This window comes from Phaethon aethereus (assembly GCF_964289735.1).
Source record: "Phaethon aethereus genome assembly, chromosome: 19".
In the NCBI taxonomy this organism is placed as follows: Eukaryota; Metazoa; Chordata; class Aves; order Phaethontiformes; family Phaethontidae; genus Phaethon; species Phaethon aethereus.
The window spans coordinates 5519290-5537598 of NC_138595.1; the positions used below are offsets into that span (position 1 = coordinate 5519290).

Sequence of the window (18309 nt, forward strand, 5' to 3'; positions counted from 1 at the left end):
GCGGGGACCCCCCAGACGGCAGCCCTCCCCTGCCGGCAGCCCGCAGGGAAAGCTCCCTGCAAGCGCCGGTAACAATAATCCACCGCCCAGCCCAGCAAAGTGCTGCTATTTCCCTGCATTGAGTTAGGGAAATTATAGACTCTCCCGGCCCCGCTAAGCGCAGCCTGCTTTATATTCTGTGTTTGCAGCTCTGCCGGGGGAGCGGAGCAGCTTAGCTCTCCTCTTAATATTTTCCTAGCTGTTATTTCCCTTCCCCGCTCTCTCTGTCGGGGCCATAAATATGCAGCGGCTGGCTCAGCGGCTGGGGAAGAATGGGAGCTATTTTTTCCCCACGTTACACGCTGTAATTACTTCACACACAGTTAAATCTATTTTTCCAATTCAGCAAAGTCCCCGTGGTTGTTCTGTCCCTTCCCCGGCCCTGGGGCTGGTTTCTCCTCCATCTCCTTGTGTAAATTCGCAAGGGAACCGTCCTCGTGTGAGCCCTCGGTGGGTGCTGCTGCAGGGTGGGGGGTCCGTGGAGGGGCCCGGGGTGACCCCGTGCCCGCCGCTCCGCAGAGCCTGGCCACGCGGCTGAAGGAGAACATGGAGAAGCTGACGGAGGAGCGGGACCAGCGTGCGGCTGCCGAGAACCGGGAGAAGGAGCAGAACAAGCGGCTGCAGCGGCAGCTCCGCGACGTCAAAGAGGAGATGGGCGAGCTGGCCAAGAAGGAGGCAGAGGCCAGCCGCAAGAAGCACGAGCTGGTGAGGCACCTGTGACGGGGCCGGGCAGGGGAGTGGGGGGTTTCCCGGGGGTACCCGGCTCACCCCGCTCCCTCCCCGCAGGAGATGGACCTGGAGAGCCTGGAAGCCGCTAACCAGAGCCTGCAGTCGGACCTGAAGCTGGCCTTCAAGCGCATTGGGGACCTGCAGGCGGCCATCGAGGATGAGATGGAGAGCGACAGCAACGAGGACCTCATCAACAGGTGAGCGCGCCTGGGCCTGGCTCCCGCGCGGGGCACGTCACCGGGGCTCACCGCTTCTCCTTGCCGCTTCTGGAATGCCACAGGGACCCCTTGGCTCTGCCCGGCCCTGGCAGGGTGCCGCCTGTCCCTCCGTCCAGCCAGGCATCACGCACACGTGCATCCATCCATCCATGTGTTGCGCGTCAGTCCGTGCATCCGCGCATCCACCCCTCCCTCCACCTACAGCCCCCGTGCAGCTTCACGGGCTTGCCGAGGTGCCCGAAATGCAGCCAAGGCCGCGCCGGCTGGCTGGCAACAGCCCGGGCAGACCCAGGAGCCAGGGCAGCGCAGGCTGGCAGGAGGTCTGGGACGCTGGGATCCAGCCCGGCCCGGGACGCTGGGACCCAGCCCGACCCGGGACGCTGGGATCCAGCCCGACCCGGGACGCTGGGACCCAGCCCGGCCCGGGACGCTGGGACCCAGCCCGACCCGGGACGCTGGGACCCAGCCCGACCCGGGACGCTGGGACCCAGCCCGACCCGGGACGCTGGGACCCAGCCCGACCCGGGACGCTGGGATCCAGCCCGACCCGGGACGCTGGGACCCAGCCTGGCCCGGGACGCTGGGATCCAGCCCGACCCGGGACGCTGGGATTCAGCCTGGCCCGGGACGCTGGGATCCAGCCGGGTGCAGCTCCGCACCAGGGGTGCAGAGCAGCCACATCTCCCTCCCCCAGCCCTTCTCCACCATTTAATTTGCCCCCACCACCCGTTCGTCCCCCACCCGCTTGCTCTTATTTTTTCCTTTCATTTGATTTCCTTTCTGTTGTGTTTCTCCCCCCCGACCTCCCCAACCCTTCCCAGTTTGCAGGACATGGTGGCAAAGTATCAGAAAAGAAAGAGTAAACTGTGAGGAGCTCCTCTTTCCTTGCCCCCCTCCCCTAACCCCCATCTCACCCCCACGGGCCGGGGCCCCGCATGCCGCTGGCCCACCTCCGCATGCCCTAACAGCACCCACGGCACGGCCATAACCGCATCGCACGCGGGGGGACGGGCACGAGCCCCCGGACCAGGGCGGGGGGTGATGCTCCACCACGGCTGACGATGAGCGCATCGGCGTGGGGCGGCGTCGGAGCCCCGCTGCCACGCACAATTAATATCCCCCACCACGGTCGCTCCCCCGCGACCCGGGTCCCGCTTAACTAACGGCACGCTCGCCCAGACATAAATTGCGTTTGACACGGAGTTTAATTCCGCTGGTTATAAAACCTCAGCTGCCCCCAGAGTTTGTTTACGGGGCTCGTCGGGGGTTTTTTTGTTGTCGTTGTGTGTTTTTTGTTGGTTTTTTTTATTTCAAGCTGAGCGTTGCCTGGATGTATTGCAGGGGAGGGAGACGCACGTGATGGAGTGCGGCTCGTTGCTTTGAATTTAATGAGGAGGATTCATATTCAGGGTCTATCCCAGCCCGTCCCCCGTGCCGTCTGCTGCTGTCCCCAGGCAGGGAACGAGCCCAAAGCCGGGCGGATAAAACGGCCGTTTAAGATGATATGATATATCCCTTCCCTGGCAGCGGCTCGGTGGGAGCCCGCGCGTCTTGCCGGCCGGCGGCAGGGTGGGGAGAGAGGGGGCCGTGCCGCTTCGATTTCCTTATAGATCCCGCCGGTGCTGCCATAACCCTAATGAAAGCCGTAAGCAGTTAGGTATTAAGGGAGATTTATGCGGGGATGCTTTTAACGTGGAGGAATGGATTTTGCAATGCATACGGCACCTTCTTTCTAAAGGCAATCAATATGGTTACGAACAGCCGTTATAAATTAGATGGTTTAAGCCAGATAGGGCTTTTTTTTACGCCAGGATGTAAATCAGGGGCTCTCTGGCACGGCAGGGCTGTAAATCTGCCCACCGCGCTCCTGCGCCCGCCTTGCCGGAGTCGTTTCTGTTCTGCCTGCTAAACTCCTGTTTACCCAGGGCCATCAACATCGCTCTTCCTCGCTGTAATTTGGCACTCGACGGTGCCCTATAAAATGAACCCACTTATTTCCTTCCCAGCCCCGGAGCTGGAAATCTCCCGTGTTGCTGGAGCCGTGCCCTGCCTGCTGCCTCTTGCTGCCCCGACGCCGGCCCCGCTGTCTTGTTTTCCAGCCCCGGAGCCGTACAGTGGCAGGGGGGACATCGGACAGGGGGGACATCGGACAGGGGGTGCAGGAGCCCCTTGGCTGGGCAGGGGGGTGGTTTGGGGGTCCAGAGGGTGCGTGGCTTCGGGGAGCCCCTAGCCCGCAGGTTGAGCCGTATGCATGCGGGTTGTGCGGGGGGAGATGGAGCAGGACCGTGGGACCAATTTCAGCCCATGCTGGAGTGCACAGACAGTAGGTGCTGGGGGGGGGGTCAGCACCCACCAGTGCAATTTCACCTCCCCGGCACCCAAAACCTCACCACCCCATGCTCACCTCTTGCTTTCTCCCGCCTCGACCCGCTCCTCCGGCAGTGACGGCGACTCGGACGTGGACTCGGAGCTGGAGGAGCGCGTGGACGGGGTGAAGTCCTGGCTCTCCAAGAACAAAGGCTCCTCCAAAGCGCTCTCGGATGACGGCAGCCTGAAGGGCGGCAGGTGGGTGCAGGGCTGGGCACAGGGATGGCTGGCAGCGGACGCGGTGGGCTGTGCCGGGGGACGGCCGAGGTGCGGGGTGGGCACCCGTGGGATGTGGCATTCCGGGTGCTGTGCTGCCGCCCGGTGCTTGTGAGGCCGGCCAGGGAAGGGTTAATGCTGGTGAGTGACTCGGTCTCCGTTGTCCCCACACAAGGGGAACCCCATGTCCCCCTCCCCATCATTCCACCTGCAGCACGGGGGCCCACCCCGGAGGTGCATGGGCATCTGCAGCCCCCAACCCTTCTGCCTGCCCAGGGGGTCGCGGCGGTGGGCTCCAGCCCCGTGCATCATCCCCCCCGCTCTGGGGCTGGGTCCCCCCCTCCATCCTCCCCTTGTTTGCAGCTCCATCACCTTCCCTCGCCTCTCGGCAAACGCCGGCTGCCAGCACAGCCCCCGGCAGTCCCGGCGGAGGGGGGGGACACGCGCGGGTGCCCCCACGGTGCAGGGCCAGCGTGGGGCTGGGGCACACAGCCCCGCTGCACGGGGAAGGCACTCGCCTGCCGAGAGCGGAGTCCTTTTATCCAAACCCGATTTCCTAGCAGGGCCCTGGGAGTCCCGGGGGGCTCCCCGCTCTGGCAAGCAGGGGGGAAAGATCTGAGCCGGTTTTTCTTAATTGGTTTAATTTATTCAGCGGTGCAGATGTAAAACATTTTGTTATTGGAGATAATTCCATCTTTTCTGAAGTTGGGAATCAAGTGCAGCGGCTCCAGGTAGCCGACAATGAAATAAATTGAACGCCGCACTTTAAAGGGGAATCAAAGTGCCGGGCTAGAACAATTCCCCCATTTACATGACATTTTTCCACGATGCTATTTCCCGCTGACGCAAATTACCGAGGCTGCCTCGCCGCCGCGCTGCCCCTGCCTCGCCCACTCATCTCCATCTCTCTCTTGTCTCCCCGGTGCGTGCGTGGGGCCGCGGTGCTGCCGGCACAGGTCAGCCCCGCCGGAAGGTCCCGAGGGCGAGGAGCGGCCGGTGTCGGTGTTGAGCTGCCTCAGCTATAGGAAGCGGCCGGGCCTCAAAGACTCCATAGGTGGCCATGGGGACGAGCAGACTCTCTTCAGCGCGCTTGGCGAGCGACCGCCTTCCCCCGAGCGCGCCGCCCGTAGGGCAGCCCGGGGCAGTGAGCCCGAGGACCGGGCGGCTGTCATCGCCCGCGCCTTCGCCGACGCCAGTGGCCGGGCTCGGCAAGGGCTGGGCAAGCGTTGGTCCCTCTCGGCCGCCGACGGCGAGAAAGCCTCCGTCGCCTCCGCCCCGGTGAGCCGGGCCTCCTCTGCCTCCTGGCGCGGGCTGGAGGATGGGGACGAGGGGGACGAGGGGTGCTCGGTGCTGAGCTTCGCCCTCTCCAGCCCCGGGAGCTTGCGGAGCCGGCGCGGGGGCCCTGAGGGTCGCCCGGAGTCGCGGCTCTCCCTGGCCCGCAGCCGCATGGAGGAGGCGGATGAGGGGTCCCGTGGGCAGCCCCCCCTGGGCCGCAGCTTCTCTGTGCCCCCCCGGCCCCGCAGTGCCGCCTCTGAGGAGGGGGGTCCTGGGGACGCCCGCCCCGTGGGGCACCGCTCCTACCTTGACCCTGACCTGGAAGCTGCCATCCAGGAGGTGCTGAGCTACCGCCCGCTGCGGGCCGGGGGCTGCTCCAGCCCCGATGCCGACTCGGGGGACGACAGACGGAGCGTGCGGAGCGTGCGGAGCGCGGCCCCTCTGGGCGCCGCCGACCGCCCCCCCGGCAGCCTCCGTCGCTCCGCGTCCGCCCTTGACTTCTCCCGGCGTGCCGGCCGGCACCGCAGCAGCTCGGGCTCCTCTGAGGAAGAGGAGGAGCGGAAGAAGAAGAGTGCCAAGAAGCACGCCAAGAAGGCCAAGAAGAAATCCAAGAAGAAGAAGAAGAAGCAGCAGCAGTCATCGTCTGACTCGGGTTCCTCGTCCGATTCCTCCTCCGATTCCTCCTCCGGCTCCACTGGCTCCTGCCGCAGCACCTCCAGCATCAAGAAGGGCCCGCGGGTGGTGGGGGGCGAGGAGCCGGGACACCCCAGCCGGGGCAAGAAGGAGGAGAAGCGGCGGAAGAAGCGGGTCGACAGCCTGATGATGAAGTACCTGTACCGGCCCGAGAGCGACTGAGGCAGGAGGTGGGAGCGGTGTGTGCCGCGCAGCATGAGCCTCCCCGTGTGCCACTAACCGCTCACCCTAACCCTCGCCCAGCTGCGGGCACGGAGCCCACCTCCACCGGGTACCCCGGGCTGGGCACCCCGCTGCGCCTGCAGCCAGCCCTGCTTTTGGGGTGCTGCGGGGCATCCCCAACGCATCTCCGGCTGTGGAGAGCATCCCCAGCACGGCCGTGGCAGGACCGGCAGCTGCCTGTGCTGCCAGGATGCAGCGTGTTCGGGATTAGCGGCTGCGGGACGCTGGGAAGCGCGAATCCCTTCCCGGCTCCCCAGCCACCGGCCAGGATGCAGCTGAATTTATTCCTTCGGGAAATTTGCCTGGTGGCGCGGCATCCCCGCTTGCCCCGGGGGATTCGCCGCCCCGGGGGATGGCAGCAGGTCCCAAAGGTGGTGGGGAGGAGCAGGGCGAGTACTAACACGCACCCGCTGCCGTGTGTGAGCGCGGGGGGAGGCAGCACCCACGGCGGGGAGCTGGGTGGGTGGTTGGTGCTTGGAGGTGTTTCTCAGGGCAGCCGCACCCTGCTGCCCTGCGCCGGGTAAGGTGCCTGCACCCATCCTGCGGGGATTTGGGGTGCAAGCGGCTTCACCCCACCGGGTTTGGGGCCTCTTGTAGCCTGGTTGGTGGCGGAGGAGAGGGTGTGCCGGGGCTCACCAGCAGCGATTTCAGAGCAGGTTCGATCCTTTCCAACAGCTTGAATGGGAGAAAAGGCTGGAGAAGGGGGGAAAAAATCGCCTTTTGGAAATGTTGTGGTCAGGCTGCCTGCTGCCTGTCCTGGGGCTGGGGAAGGGGGTGTTTCTGCACCCCAGCCGTGGGCTCTGGTGCGACCGGGACCTTTAGGCGGTGATGTCCACGAGCGCCGGTGTTTGCATCCACGGCCACGTGGATGGTGGGTGTTTTTCCGGGATGGTTTTCCGAGTGGGTGGTGCTGGGTGCTTGTGGGGGCTGCGGCCGCGGGGCAGGCTCGGCTCGGCCCCGCTGCAGAGCAGGGGCTCGGCTCAGCCCAGCGAGGAGTCGGCTGCAGCAGAGCGTGCCCCAAATATCTCAGAAATAATAAAAAAGGAGGCGAACGAGGCCCCGCTGAGCCAGCTGCCAGCGCGCCGGCTCGCTGCGGCTCCCGGTGCAGCCGGAGGGGAGGGCTGCAGCGCGCTGGGGCATGGCACCCCCAGACTCCCGCTAACCCCTCTCTCTCCCGCGCAGCCCCCCAGGCTCCCGGCACCCCTTCGCCTGCGACAGATGGGACGAGGAGCAGGACGCCGGGGAAAGCCCACGCCGCTCCTCCCGCAGCTCCCCCAGCGCCAGCGAGGCAGAGAGCCGGACCGCCGAGACCCCTGCCTAGCCCCCCCCCCCTTTCCCGTCGCCTCAGAAACACTCAGCTCCGCGGGGCCGCCCCGGGCAGCCGGTATTTCTTCTGCACCGGGGTGGGGGGGACACACGACATGCAGCCGCCCCCCAGCCCTGGCCGTGGGGGGAGCAGCCCGGCCGGCTCGCTGGCTGCGGCCCCCGTGCCGCCCCCACCCCCGTCTGTCCTCGGCGGCAGCGCCGGCACCGGGGGTTTGTTCCTCAGTGCCTGCTGGCTCCTTATTTTATAACTTAAACTCCCCCCCCGGGCACCCCCCTGTCCTCTCGAGCCCCTTTTAGTTGAGCCAAAGACGTCTCTCGCTGGCCGGGCCCCGGGGAGCAGCCGCCCCGCAGCCGGGAAGGGGATGTGGGGACGGGCTCCCAGGCGCCCCCCGGGTTGTCACCGCCCCCCCGGCCCCCCACCCCTGCCTGGTTGTTTTGCACTAGCCCAGCTGTGCGTCTCCCCCTTCCCCCTTTACTTTCAGTATGAAAATAAACGTCATTTCTGGCTGGTGACAGTGGCTGCTGCCTGCTCCGCGTGCCGGGGGGGGTCACCCCATTTCGGGAGGGTGTTTGTTTGAGGGGGGGGGGGCTGGCGGGACGGATCCAGCTCCGGCAAGAATCCAGGGCTGCATGGAGGGGCCAAGCGCAGCCCCTTCCCTGAGCCCGCTGCACCCATGGGTGATGGGGAGGGGGGAGATATCCCTCGTGGGTGCTGGCACTGAATCATTTATCAATCTTCATAAATATGCAGATGAGCAGCAGGGATGGGAGCCCTCTGCCTGCCGGTGTTAATTATTTAATGCGGAGGAGATGATGATGTGCATCGCCGGCCGCCTGCACGGCACGTGGCTCGGCCTCGGCTCCGGCACCCACTGGCCTGGGCTGGGTGCTGCCCCCCGCCCGCCCCTTGCCGGCCCCAGGGCCCCCCGCACCCCTGGGACCCCGGCAAACCAGGCCATTGGATCCTTTTCCCCTCCACCTCTTGGAAACAAATGGGCCAAGCTCGGCGCTCGCTGCCATAAAGCCACGCTGCGCTAATGCGCTTTCATTAAGTGGGAGCGATCTAATGATAATAAAATGGCACATTTAACATTAAAACATTTAACTTGACTCCTAAGCGAGTGTGTCTCTCCGCGCTGTTCCAGCTCCATCTTCATGAGGCTGACAAAGCTCCTTAATTTGTTTCCGGGGAGCGGGTGCTCGGCAGAGACAGCTTGGCACCGCATGGCATGGGGGATGCTGGGATGCAGGAATATGGGAATGCTGGGATGCAGGGAGGCAGGGTACCAGGATGCTGGGATGTGGGGAGGCAGAATGCTGGGATGTAGGGACACAGGGTGCTGGGATGATGGGGGTGGAGGGGTGCTGGTGTTGCAGCGCATTGGGGCACCGGGACGCAGGGAGATGGAGACAAGCGGGGATGCGGGGATGCCGGCACACTGGGCTGTAAGACACGGGGATGCAGCCGCAGGCCAGCGCGAGGCCGTGCGGGCACAGCGGGCGCCTGCACCTACAGCGCGGGCCGGAGCACGCCGGGGAAGCGGGTGATGGCGAAGGGGGCCGTGCTGTGGGACGGCTCCTCGCCCAGGCTCAGCTCGCACAGCAGCTTCCCCACCACCGGCGCCAGCTTGAACCCATGGCCTGTGGGGAGGAGGGGGCGGCTGAGGGTCGCAGCCACCCCCAGGGCCCCAGCCAGTTCTGGGGTGCCGGGGGGTGCCGGGTGCCCTCGCCTACCTGAGAAGCCAGCCCCGATGGTGATGTTGCTGAACTTGGGGTGCCGGCCCAGGATGAAGTCTCCGTCCGGGGTGTTCTGGGGGAGCCACGGTGTGAGGGTGCGGGGCCATGGGTCCTCTCGGGGTGGGGGTGGGAGTGGCAAGGACCACCTTGGGGCGGGGGAGGGGCTGGGAGCCCGCACACCTGGGTGCCGCTCCTGGGGGTGTCTCACCGTGTAGAGGCAGGTCTCCACCACGGCCGGCCGGGGCTCCAGCCGGGGCAGGTGGCTGCTGATGAAGCTGCTCAGGAGGGCGACGTTGGGGCGGGAGGCACCTGGGGGAGCCCGGTCCCGCACCTCGGGGTCGGTGGGGCTGCCGTGGTGGTAGCACACCTGGGGGGCAGCCGGTCAGGGGGGGCTGGCTGGGGCATCCCCCCAGCACTGCTGTGCCACGCTCACCTTGACCAGCCCCGGGTACTCGAGGGCCGGCAGCCCGTAGATGCCGTGGGGGGCTCGGCTCAGCCCCAGGGCCATGAAGCAGGGATCGGCTCTGCCCGCACCGGGGCTCCCCGGCTCCTTCTCCCTCCAGTAGCAGACGTCGACGCGCAGGGGCTGGGGTCACTGCGTTAGCCCTGGCCGCAGCAGGGCTGCCCCGCGGTGCCGCCAACCCTTACCTGCAGCGGCAGGCGGAGTCCCAGGGGTGCCACGAGGGCACCGGTCCAGGCTCCGGCCGCGATGATGAGCTGGGGGGCTCGGTACACCCCGGCAGAGGTGGTGACGGTGAGCACGGCCCCGGGTTCAATGCGCAGCACCTTCTCGCCATCCCGCAGGGTGCCCCCGTGCCGGCGAAAGACATCCTGGGTGGGGATGGTGATGAGAGGTGGCTGGGGTGCAGAGCCAGCAGACCCCCATCCTGTCCCCTTGGCGGCACCCACCTGCACCGCCCGCAGCGCCCGGTCAGCGAAGAGCACCCCACCGGTGCCATCCCACACGGCCACCTCGCCGGCGTGGAGCCGGAGGCCGGGGAAGCGTTGGGCCAGTGCCACGGCGTCGAGGACCTGGTCGGCGCCCAGGCTGCGCCGGCAGCCCTCCAGCTCCGGGTCACCCGCCGGCCCCAGCACCACCAGCCCCGTCCGCCTGCGCCCCAGCAGCCATGTCAGCTCTCCCCTTCCCCGCGCGGACCCCCCCTTGCTTTGCCCCTGGGGGAAACCGAGGCACAGCAGCACCGGTGAGGTGCCGCGCCCTGGTGCCGGGGCACTCCGCGGCAGGACGCTGGGTGACGCGGGCAGGGAGCGTGGGGTGATGCACGGGGAGGGTCTGGACGCCGGCATCACACTCGCCCCACCAAATACAGCAACGCCGTCAGCCCCGACCCTGGCGGCGGGGATCGTTTAGATGCTCATTTCCTTAACGGCGCTTCCGTTACGGAGCCCCGTAAATCATCCGGAGCTGATGGCTGCCCGCCAGGATGGCCTCATCCCGCCCAGGGCTGCACCCCGACGGCGGCCACAGCCCCCAGCCCGGCCCCGCGGGGAGGGGATGGTGCCCGGCGGGGGCTGCGTCCCCGTCCCCGTCACCTGTAGAGGCTGGTGCCGGCCTCGGCCTCCAGCCGCTGCCAGAGGCGGAAGCTGTCGGGCATCATGCGGGCGTAGGGTGCCCGGGGGTAGGCGCTGCGCGTGATGCGGCTCTGCCCGTGCGAGCTGCCCCGCGAGTGGGGCAGGATGAACTGCGGGGCAGGGGGGACAGGGGGGTGATCGTGGCCACCGGCATCCCCCAACCCTGCCGGCCCCACGTGCACCGGCGCGGTGCCCCTGGGGACGCGGGCCGCCCCGCCCGCCGCGGCGCCGGGAAACGGCGGGACACGGGGGCGCTGGCCCCGCGGACGGGGGTGCTGCGCTGGGGGCGCGAGGGCGCGGCACTGGGGACCAGGGGTGCCGGCGGCGGCTCCGCTGCGTGCCGCGGCGGAGGGCAGCCGGGTCTGCAGGCGAACGCCCCGGCACGTTGGGGACGGGGCCACGGCGGGACGGGGCCACGGCGGGTCTGGGGCCGCTGGTACCTGCTCCAGCAGGAGGGTGTCCCTGTGCCGCCGGGCCAGGTGGTAGGCGGTGAAGGAGCCCTGGATGCCGGCCCCGATGACGATGGCATCGTAGCTGGTCTGACGGGGCTGGCTCGGGGCGGCCATGTCCGTCCTCGTCCCCGTCCCCCGGGCAGCCAGGAGCTGAGCCAAGGGGAGGGACGGGGCAGAGTCCGGCCGAGCCGAGCCGGCGGTGGAGCCTTGGCCGCCCTCCGGCCCCTGCGGGGGCGGCGAGGGCACGCGGGGGCCGCATCCTTCCCACCTCTTGGTGCTGGCTGGGCACAAGCGACCCCGTTCCCTGCCAGCGCCGGCACCCGGTCCTGACAGGGAAGGCAGCTCGTCCGGTGGCGACGGCAGAGCCGGCGGCACCGGGGGTTCGGCCCCCTCCCTCCCCGGCCGCCCCCGCACTGCTGCTGACGGGTACTTTTATCCCGCTTGGCACGCAGCACACGGTGCCCTCCGCTTGCCCCAGCCCTGGCACAGGGACCACCAAGACCGGCCCCCCAACTCCAACCACCCCCCGTCACCTTCACCCGCCCCGCAGTGACCTCCCCCGGCCCCCCAGCACCGCCGGCGAGATCAGAGCGACCGCGCGGGATAAATCTGGCGGAAAATTGTCTCCAATAAATCCCCCTTTCCCTCCCTTGCCGGCTCCGGCTGCAGCGGGACGGGGGCTCGGTAACGCTCCCATTCGTGTGCCGATGGGAAACCCTCCGCTTGCTTTCACGGCAAGCAGCTTTTTTTTTTCCTCCGGCACAATTTATTACGGCCATAAACTATTTTGTTGCCGTCTTTTGCTGCTGTTGTTTTTCTTATCGGGAGATAGGTGTGATTTAGGGCTCGCCGGAGCCGCTGGGATGCAGCGTGGAGCCCCGTGTCCCGCCGGCCACGGTCGATTTTGTAAAGACGGCAGAATTTTGGGGTGGGATTTGAGGTTTGGGGACACCCAGCGATGCATTGGTATGTGGGACGATGCAGGCAGGGGCTGCCAGTTCTGCCTGCTGCCGCCACTGCCCCGTGCCGCCTGACAGCTAATTAGGGGAATTAATTTACTCTGGCTTTTGTGGTGTAAAAGGCATTATTTACTGGTTAATTGTCGTTATTATGAAATGTTAAATATAATTATTTATTTTGCCACTCGCCTCCGGTGATGGATAAAGCGCTGAGGAACGCGGGAGGCCCACGCCGGGCCGGGGGGGGGCGGATTTCCAGCCCCCCCCCGGACGCGGTGCCCAGCCGGGTCAGGGGGATGCCCCAGCGTCGTGCAAAGGCAGAACTGGCAGCTGGCAGCGATGGGGCGGTGGGAGGAGGTGGATGGGGAGCACAGGCGAAGGCCACGCTCCCCCCCGGGCCCCTCACCTACGCCACTGCCCAGGGCCACTAATGCAACGAGGGCATGCCGGTCTCAGCATCACCGCAACACCCAGGGCTCTGCATCCTGCGGTGCCCCATTAAATCAGCACATCCTCCCTCGCCTTTGATGTTACAAATAATTCACCAATTTCCCCGGGTTTCAGCTTGCTTTTTTTTTGCTTTGAACAGCCCCTCTACCTGCTCTTCCTTTTTTTGCTGGGAAGATGAAGAATAATTAATTATCCGTGAAATGTTAAATGGCAAAAACGAACTCCTCTCCCGTTAACGGCGTGTTAATAAGATCGGGCAGGAAAAGCCTCACTCGTGCTGCTACAAAGCTGGGGAGGCCATCAGTGGGGTGCGGGGACGGTCGCCGGCACTGGAAGGCACGGTCGCCCCCTCCGGCACCAGCAACCGTCCCCAGGGCTCTGCGGGACCCCTCGGGCCATCGTTTTCATTGCACAGATGACCCCAACCAGGGTGATCCCCGGCTTCGGCGAGGTCTGCACCCCAAGGCCCCAGAAAGCAGCTGCATAGCCTCTTGTCTCGGGATGAGTTCTGGGGGGGCCCCCCAAGCCCTACGCACGGTCGCCGGCACCCCCGCCGTCGTCCTCTTGACCTGTGCTTAAATTAACTGGAGGCAACGCTCATGGCAGCAAGAAATCCGTTTCCCGAAGCAGCTGGCATGGGTCAGGAGAGCTGCACCGAGAGCTGCGCGGGCTGGCTGCTTGGGAGGGTGGGAAAGCTCGGGGGTGGCGGGGGGCTGTGATGGGGGTTTGGGGAGCAGCCTGACGCGGGCTGCGGGAGCCGCCCCGGCTCAGATCCATGTGGGGCTGGAGAAACTGGGAATGAGGAGCTTTGGCCAAAGCCAGGCAGGGCTCAGCAGCGGCTGGCTGCCTGCTGAGCTCTGCGCCCGCTGCACCCGCTGCACCCGCTGCACACACTGCGCCCACTGCACCCGCTGTGCCTGCTGCACCCGCTGCACCCGCTGCACCCACTGTGCCCACTGCACCCGCTGTGCTCGCTGCACCCGCTGCACCCGCTGCATCCGCTGCACCCACTGCGCCCGCTGCACCTGCTGTGCCTGCTGCACCCGCTGCACCCACTGCACCCACTGCACCCGCTGTGCTCGCTGCACCCGCTGCACCCGCTGCATCTGCTGCACCCGCTGCACCCACTGCGCCCGCAGCAACTGCTGCACCCACTGCACCTGCCGCACCTGCTGCACCCGCTGCACCCACAGCAGCTGCTGCACCTGCTGCACCCGCTGCACCCGCTGCACCCACTGCACCTGCTGTGCCCAATGCACCCGCTGCGCCCACTGCACCCACAGCAACTGCTGCACCCGCTGCACCCACTGCACCCACAGCAACTGCTGCACCCACTGCACCTGCTGCACCTGCTGCACCTGCTGCGCCTGCTGCACCCACTGCACCCTGGGATGGCGGCTGAAGTTTCCCAAAAGCCCATCATCAACCATGCAAGCGCTTTGTGCCGGGCTGCGCTGGCCTCATCCTCCAGCAAGTGCAAGCCAGCACTTAAAAAAGAATTAGGGAGCAACGTCGCTCCCCGGGGAGCCGAGGCCGCGTGGCTCCGGGGAGTGCAGCGTCCTCCCTGCCCGGCCGCGGCGTGCCGGCTCTGGCTGTGCTCGCCCCCATTTGCCGCGCCGGCCCTCGCCAGCCCTGACGCTTTGAAGGCGTCTGCAGCGGGCTTGTTTGCTTTGTGTCAAAGCCAACAGCCGCCGAAGGCAGCCCCTCATCAGCAGTCCAGGTACGTGCCTGGGGAAGCGTCACGCGGATTAGAATTATTTGAATATCATAGTATTAGAAACTTCAGTTTGGCCTCAAAATGCTCGTCTTCCAGGGCTTTGGTGCATTAAACATTGATGGAGCTACTGTGGATCAAAGTTTTGGGTTTAGCGCTGAAAGTGCTTTGCGGGAGCTCCGGCTGCCCCCGCCTGCACCGCAGCCCCCCTGCCACGAGGACCACGGCGTCGCTGCCTGCCCTGCTCCCACCGCAGCCGTGGGGCTGGTGGCGTACGGGCTGGGCTGTGGGGCTGGCGGCACGCAGCCCGTGCTGTGGGGCTGGCTGTTGCTCTATCCTCCCCGTGCCGAGCCGTGCCGCGCGTGGTTTGCGGTTCTCCGTGGCGGGAGCGGTGCGTGTCGGCAAAGCAGGGCCTCGGATTAAAATAAAAACCCACCCGGCGATGGTTGCGTGGGCCGTGCTTGCAGCCGGGCTGGCCGGGCTGCGGGGGATCCGTGCTGCGCACGGCGTCAGCGCAGAGAGGCGAAGCCATCTGGGCTTTCATGGAGATGGGGAGGGGGTTATTAAACAAAGGGCTGAGGTTTTTTTATTTTTAACACACGCAAGAGCCGTCCGGCAGCCAGCGCGGAGTGGCCGAGTGCTGGTGCCAACACCATCTGCCTGCTGCAGGGCTGGCTGCCCCCCACCGTCTGGCCCTCCGGGGGAGCGGCACCCCGAGCCGGGGGGCTGGGGAGCGGGTGTTGGCCCTTCGCCCTCTTTGCGCTGTGCCCAGCTGCCGGGGCTGCCCGGGGCCCAGGTTTCCCTGCTGGGGGAATGATGAGCCCAGCCCCCTAAATGGGGCTATTTAGGGATGGGGAAGGGCAGCTGGGGGTCCCTGAGGCTGGGCTGCATGTCCGGAGGGCAATGTGGGGCTCTGGCAATGGAGGGAGGCAGGATATGATGGGATGGGCGCTGAGGACCTTTCCCGCGGCCCGCGGTGGCTTCCCCAGCCCGGGTGGACGCCGGTATTCGGGGAGGCGGCGATCCCCCTCCCCCAGCCTTCAGCTCCCAGCATTGGCAGGCGCCGCACTCGGAGAGTTACGGCGTGGGGGGAGGGGTGGCAGGGAGGAGCCCCCCCCAACCCCCCCCTTTCCCAGCCTGCAGGATTGGCGGGCGCCGCACTCGAAGCGTTACGGCGGGAGGGGGAAGGCGGGGAGGGCCCCCCCCTCCAGCCCCAGCCCCGGCCCCGGGATTGGCGGGCGCCGCACTCGGAGCGTTACGGCGCGGCCGTGCCCGCAGCGCGGAGCTGTCCGCGGTGCTGACCGCCGCCGGCCATGGGCCCGCCGCCGCCCGCCCTGCTCCTGCCGCTCCTCGCCGCCCTGCTCCGCGCACCGGCCCACGGTAAGCGCCGGTACCGGCCCCGGTCGCCCCCCGCCTCGGCCACCCCCTCCCCCCATACACACCAACCACCCCCGGTACCGGTGGCCCCCCCCAGCCCCGCTCCGTCGCCGCCAAACTTTGCCAACTTGCGCTCGCCCCCGGTGTGGCGGGGCCGCTCCCGCCATTCCCTCCCGGTGAAGCGAGAATCCCTCCCCGTTATCCTCCCCCCCACTCCCGCCCCGGTGGCGCGGGGCGCAGGAGCCGCCGGGGGCGCGCAGAGCCGTTTGCAGCCGGCCTGGTGCAACGCCGCCCCCGGCGGGCTCGGGCGACCGCCCCTCTGCCGGCATTACCGGCGGGGGGGGGGCACCGCTGCACCGGGGGCTGGGCAGGCACGGCACCACCCGGCGGCACCCGCTTCACCGACTGCCGAGCCCTTCGAGCCACCCCCGGCCAGCTACGCCCGGCTGTGGGCTGCGAGCCAGTCCCTCCGTGGGGTCCCTACCTTGGGGCTTGGGGGTGTTGGGGTCCGGGGCTCTTCCCCCCCACCCGCGCCACGGTTGGGGTGACCCTTCGGGCTCCGGGAGGACATCGGGGAGATGCAGGGGTGGGAGTGTTGGTCCTTCCCAAGGAGAGCAGCCAACACCCAGCTCAGCTCGTTGGCTCTGCCACCCACGGGGCACGGGCTGCCTCGACGCCTTGTGGCTCCACTGCCCCAGAAACCAGAATTGGGGACCCGCCGGGGCTTTGGGGGGCACCCGCCGGGGCTTGGGGCACCCCAGTCCACCACCGCCATGCTGATGGTGGGCAGCGTGCACAGGGTGAGGAGCGGGCGGGCGTCCGGTGGGGTGCAGGCAGCGGGACGCAGGCTGCCCGCACGGCTCAGCCGAGCTGCAGGCAGCAGCCGTGCAGGGAGTTACATAAACTCCCCATCTGGCAGCCGAGCCCAGCCGGGGAAGGGTGCCGTGGCCCTGTGCCCGCTCCTATTCCCGTCTCGCTCTGCCACCCAGGGTTGCTGCCACAGCCCTCTTACTGGGGAGGGCGTATGGGGGATGCTCTGCAGGTCAGCAAGTGGGGTAAGGCCATGGCACCCCTGTCTCCTGCCCTGCTGGGGGGCAGCAAGGCTGGAGGGGGGTCTGTGTCCCTGGGTCTGTCCTGGGAGCAGGGCCCTGGGCAGGGAAGACTTCCCCCAAGGGAGGCTGGTGCTTACTGTGTCAGTTTAATGATTTCTAATGAGCAATTACCTCTAGTCAGTCCCCTAATTTCTGAATATCAATAAAGTTAATTAAACTGCATGTGCATTTCCAGAGTGTTAGAGGTAGGGATGCCCTGGGAGGTGCCAAGCTCTTTCCAGGGCTGGGAGTCATGGGGTCCCATCTACCCTGTGCCCCCCCGTGTGCTGGGAGCTGCCTGTGGGGCTCCCTGACCCCCATCAGGCAGGGCTCCCAGCCCAGCACCCCGATTTCCATGCAGCAGTACCACGCTTGGTGTCACTGTGGCCTTGACTTATCATCGATGGGCTGGTGCATGGTGGGGATGTGCCATGGGTCTGGGGGACATGGGGATGGGGGTCCTGGACCCCTCACCCAGGCTGGGGGGATTGGCGATGCCCCCTGGGTGGTGGCAATGCAGGGCCTGATCCTGTCTTTCTCTGTCACCCTGTGCAGGCCTGTCCCAGCTGTGGGGCAGCTCCATCCCCAGTGCCAACAGGGGTTTGCCCCAGCAGAAAGCGGGCTGTCTGCCCCACAGCACTGGTGCAGCCGGGGGGTATGGTGCTGGGCACAGCTTCATCCACCCTGCCCCACTGCCTCCCCTCTCCACAGCTCTCCAAAGCCGTGGCAGGCCTGTTTTTTTGGGGGGGTCATCTTTGCCACACTGAAGGGAGCTCCTTGTAATTTGGGGTCCTGGCAGCCTGGGGTAATGGGAAGCAGCACGGGTCGTGACGGGGGGCACGGGGCCTGGCTGTGTCCCCACGAGCTGTGCCACGCCGTCCAGCATCAGCTGGATGCACCGTGCCCACGGGCATGATGTATCTGCGGGACATGAATCCCTGGGGATGTGGGCGCTGGTCAGGGGTCTCGGTGCGAGGAGGGGGCCAGGGAAGGAAGCAGACGGCTGCTACAGTAATTAATGGCGTGTGCGCTTGTCCCCTGTGTGCCTCGGAGGAGTTCATCACCACCGCGCTGCCGTGCCGCCAGGCCAGGATTATCTGGATAATGCTCTTAAGCCGGAGGGCGGGAGGGCAGGGCTGCCCCGCGGCGACGCAGGGCGCAGGCTGGGCCGGCCGCCTCCACCGTCCCCCTGGGAGCCTGGTCCCCCAGGACCGGCTGCGGGCTAGCGCCAGCGGGGACGGATTCGGCACGCGGTGCTGTGCCAGGCAGGGCTGCCGGCCCCGGGCTTTGCGCAGTCGCTGGGCAGAGCCGGAGCAGCCGGGGCACGGGGGAAACAGGGTGCAAAGGCGCCTGGGCAAGGGCACGGCAAGGACACCCTCAGGCCCATTGCGGAGCAGCGGAGGGACCCCCCGTGCTGCCCGTGGGAGCCCCGGACTGGCACGGGCCTCGCCAGGGCTGCGTCTCCCGGCGTGCCAGGGTAGGGGCCGGGGCTGACCCCGGGCTGCCGGGCCCCCCACGAGCTCAGGCAGGCCCCGGGGGAGGCGGATGAAGTTGTGTCTCCAGCGGCTCCGGCGGGAGAGGATAATTTCGCCTCCAATCAATTCTTTAAATGCGCACAATTGAAAGATTGCCTTTGAAAGCTGCCTATAACCAGGGAGGTAATGGATTCCCTCCGGTCGCAGGCAGCAGCTCGGGAGCAGCGGCATCCCCTCCTCCAGCTGCCGGGGAGACAGGACCAGCCGGGGCACAGGCACCTCTCCTGCCACGGGCACCCTTGGGTGGGCAAAGGGGCTGCCTAAACCTGTCGGAGGCAGCCTGGGGTGTCTCCATCTGCCCAGCTCCCTGCTGGCCCGC

The 18309-nt window shown here is 67.0% G+C and overlaps 3 protein-coding genes across 3 annotated transcripts in view; 2 read left to right on the plus strand and 1 right to left on the minus strand.

Moving 5' to 3' along the window:
* MYO18A (myosin XVIIIA) overlaps nt 1-6111 on the plus strand; it is a gene marked incomplete at its 5' end in the record, with an annotated part of 32067 nt that extends 25956 nt beyond the window's left edge. Inside the window, 5 exons of the mRNA XM_082008730.1 lie at nt 559-744; nt 826-965; nt 1808-1852; nt 3429-3551; nt 4526-6111. Coding sequence (XP_081864856.1) covers nt 559-744; nt 826-965; nt 1808-1852; nt 3429-3551; nt 4526-5699 — 1668 coding nt within the window. The 3' untranslated portion in view covers nt 5700-6111. The remainder of the gene's footprint in view (nt 1-558; nt 745-825; nt 966-1807; nt 1853-3428; nt 3552-4525) is intronic.
* Nucleotides 6112-8595: 2484 nt separating this feature from the next.
* On the minus strand, nt 8596-11270 carry PIPOX (pipecolic acid and sarcosine oxidase; the record flags this gene model as incomplete). Its single annotated transcript, XM_082008487.1, has 8 exons — nt 10853-11270; nt 10374-10522; nt 9732-9933; nt 9471-9653; nt 9256-9408; nt 9031-9189; nt 8820-8895; nt 8596-8726 (listed from the first exon to the last, which is right to left on the minus strand). Exons 1-8 carry the CDS (start codon nt 10976-10978, stop codon nt 8596-8598), a joined length of 1179 nt encoding a protein of 392 aa, XP_081864613.1. The 5' UTR covers nt 10979-11270.
* A 3907-nt stretch (nt 11271-15177) lies between these two features.
* Nucleotides 15178-18309, plus strand: part of SEZ6 (seizure related 6 homolog) — a gene marked incomplete at its 3' end in the record, with an annotated part of 14125 nt that continues 10993 nt past the window's right edge. Inside the window, exon 1 of the mRNA XM_082008731.1 lies at nt 15178-15367. Coding sequence (XP_081864857.1) covers nt 15301-15367 — 67 coding nt within the window. The 5' untranslated portion in view covers nt 15178-15300. The remainder of the gene's footprint in view (nt 15368-18309) is intronic.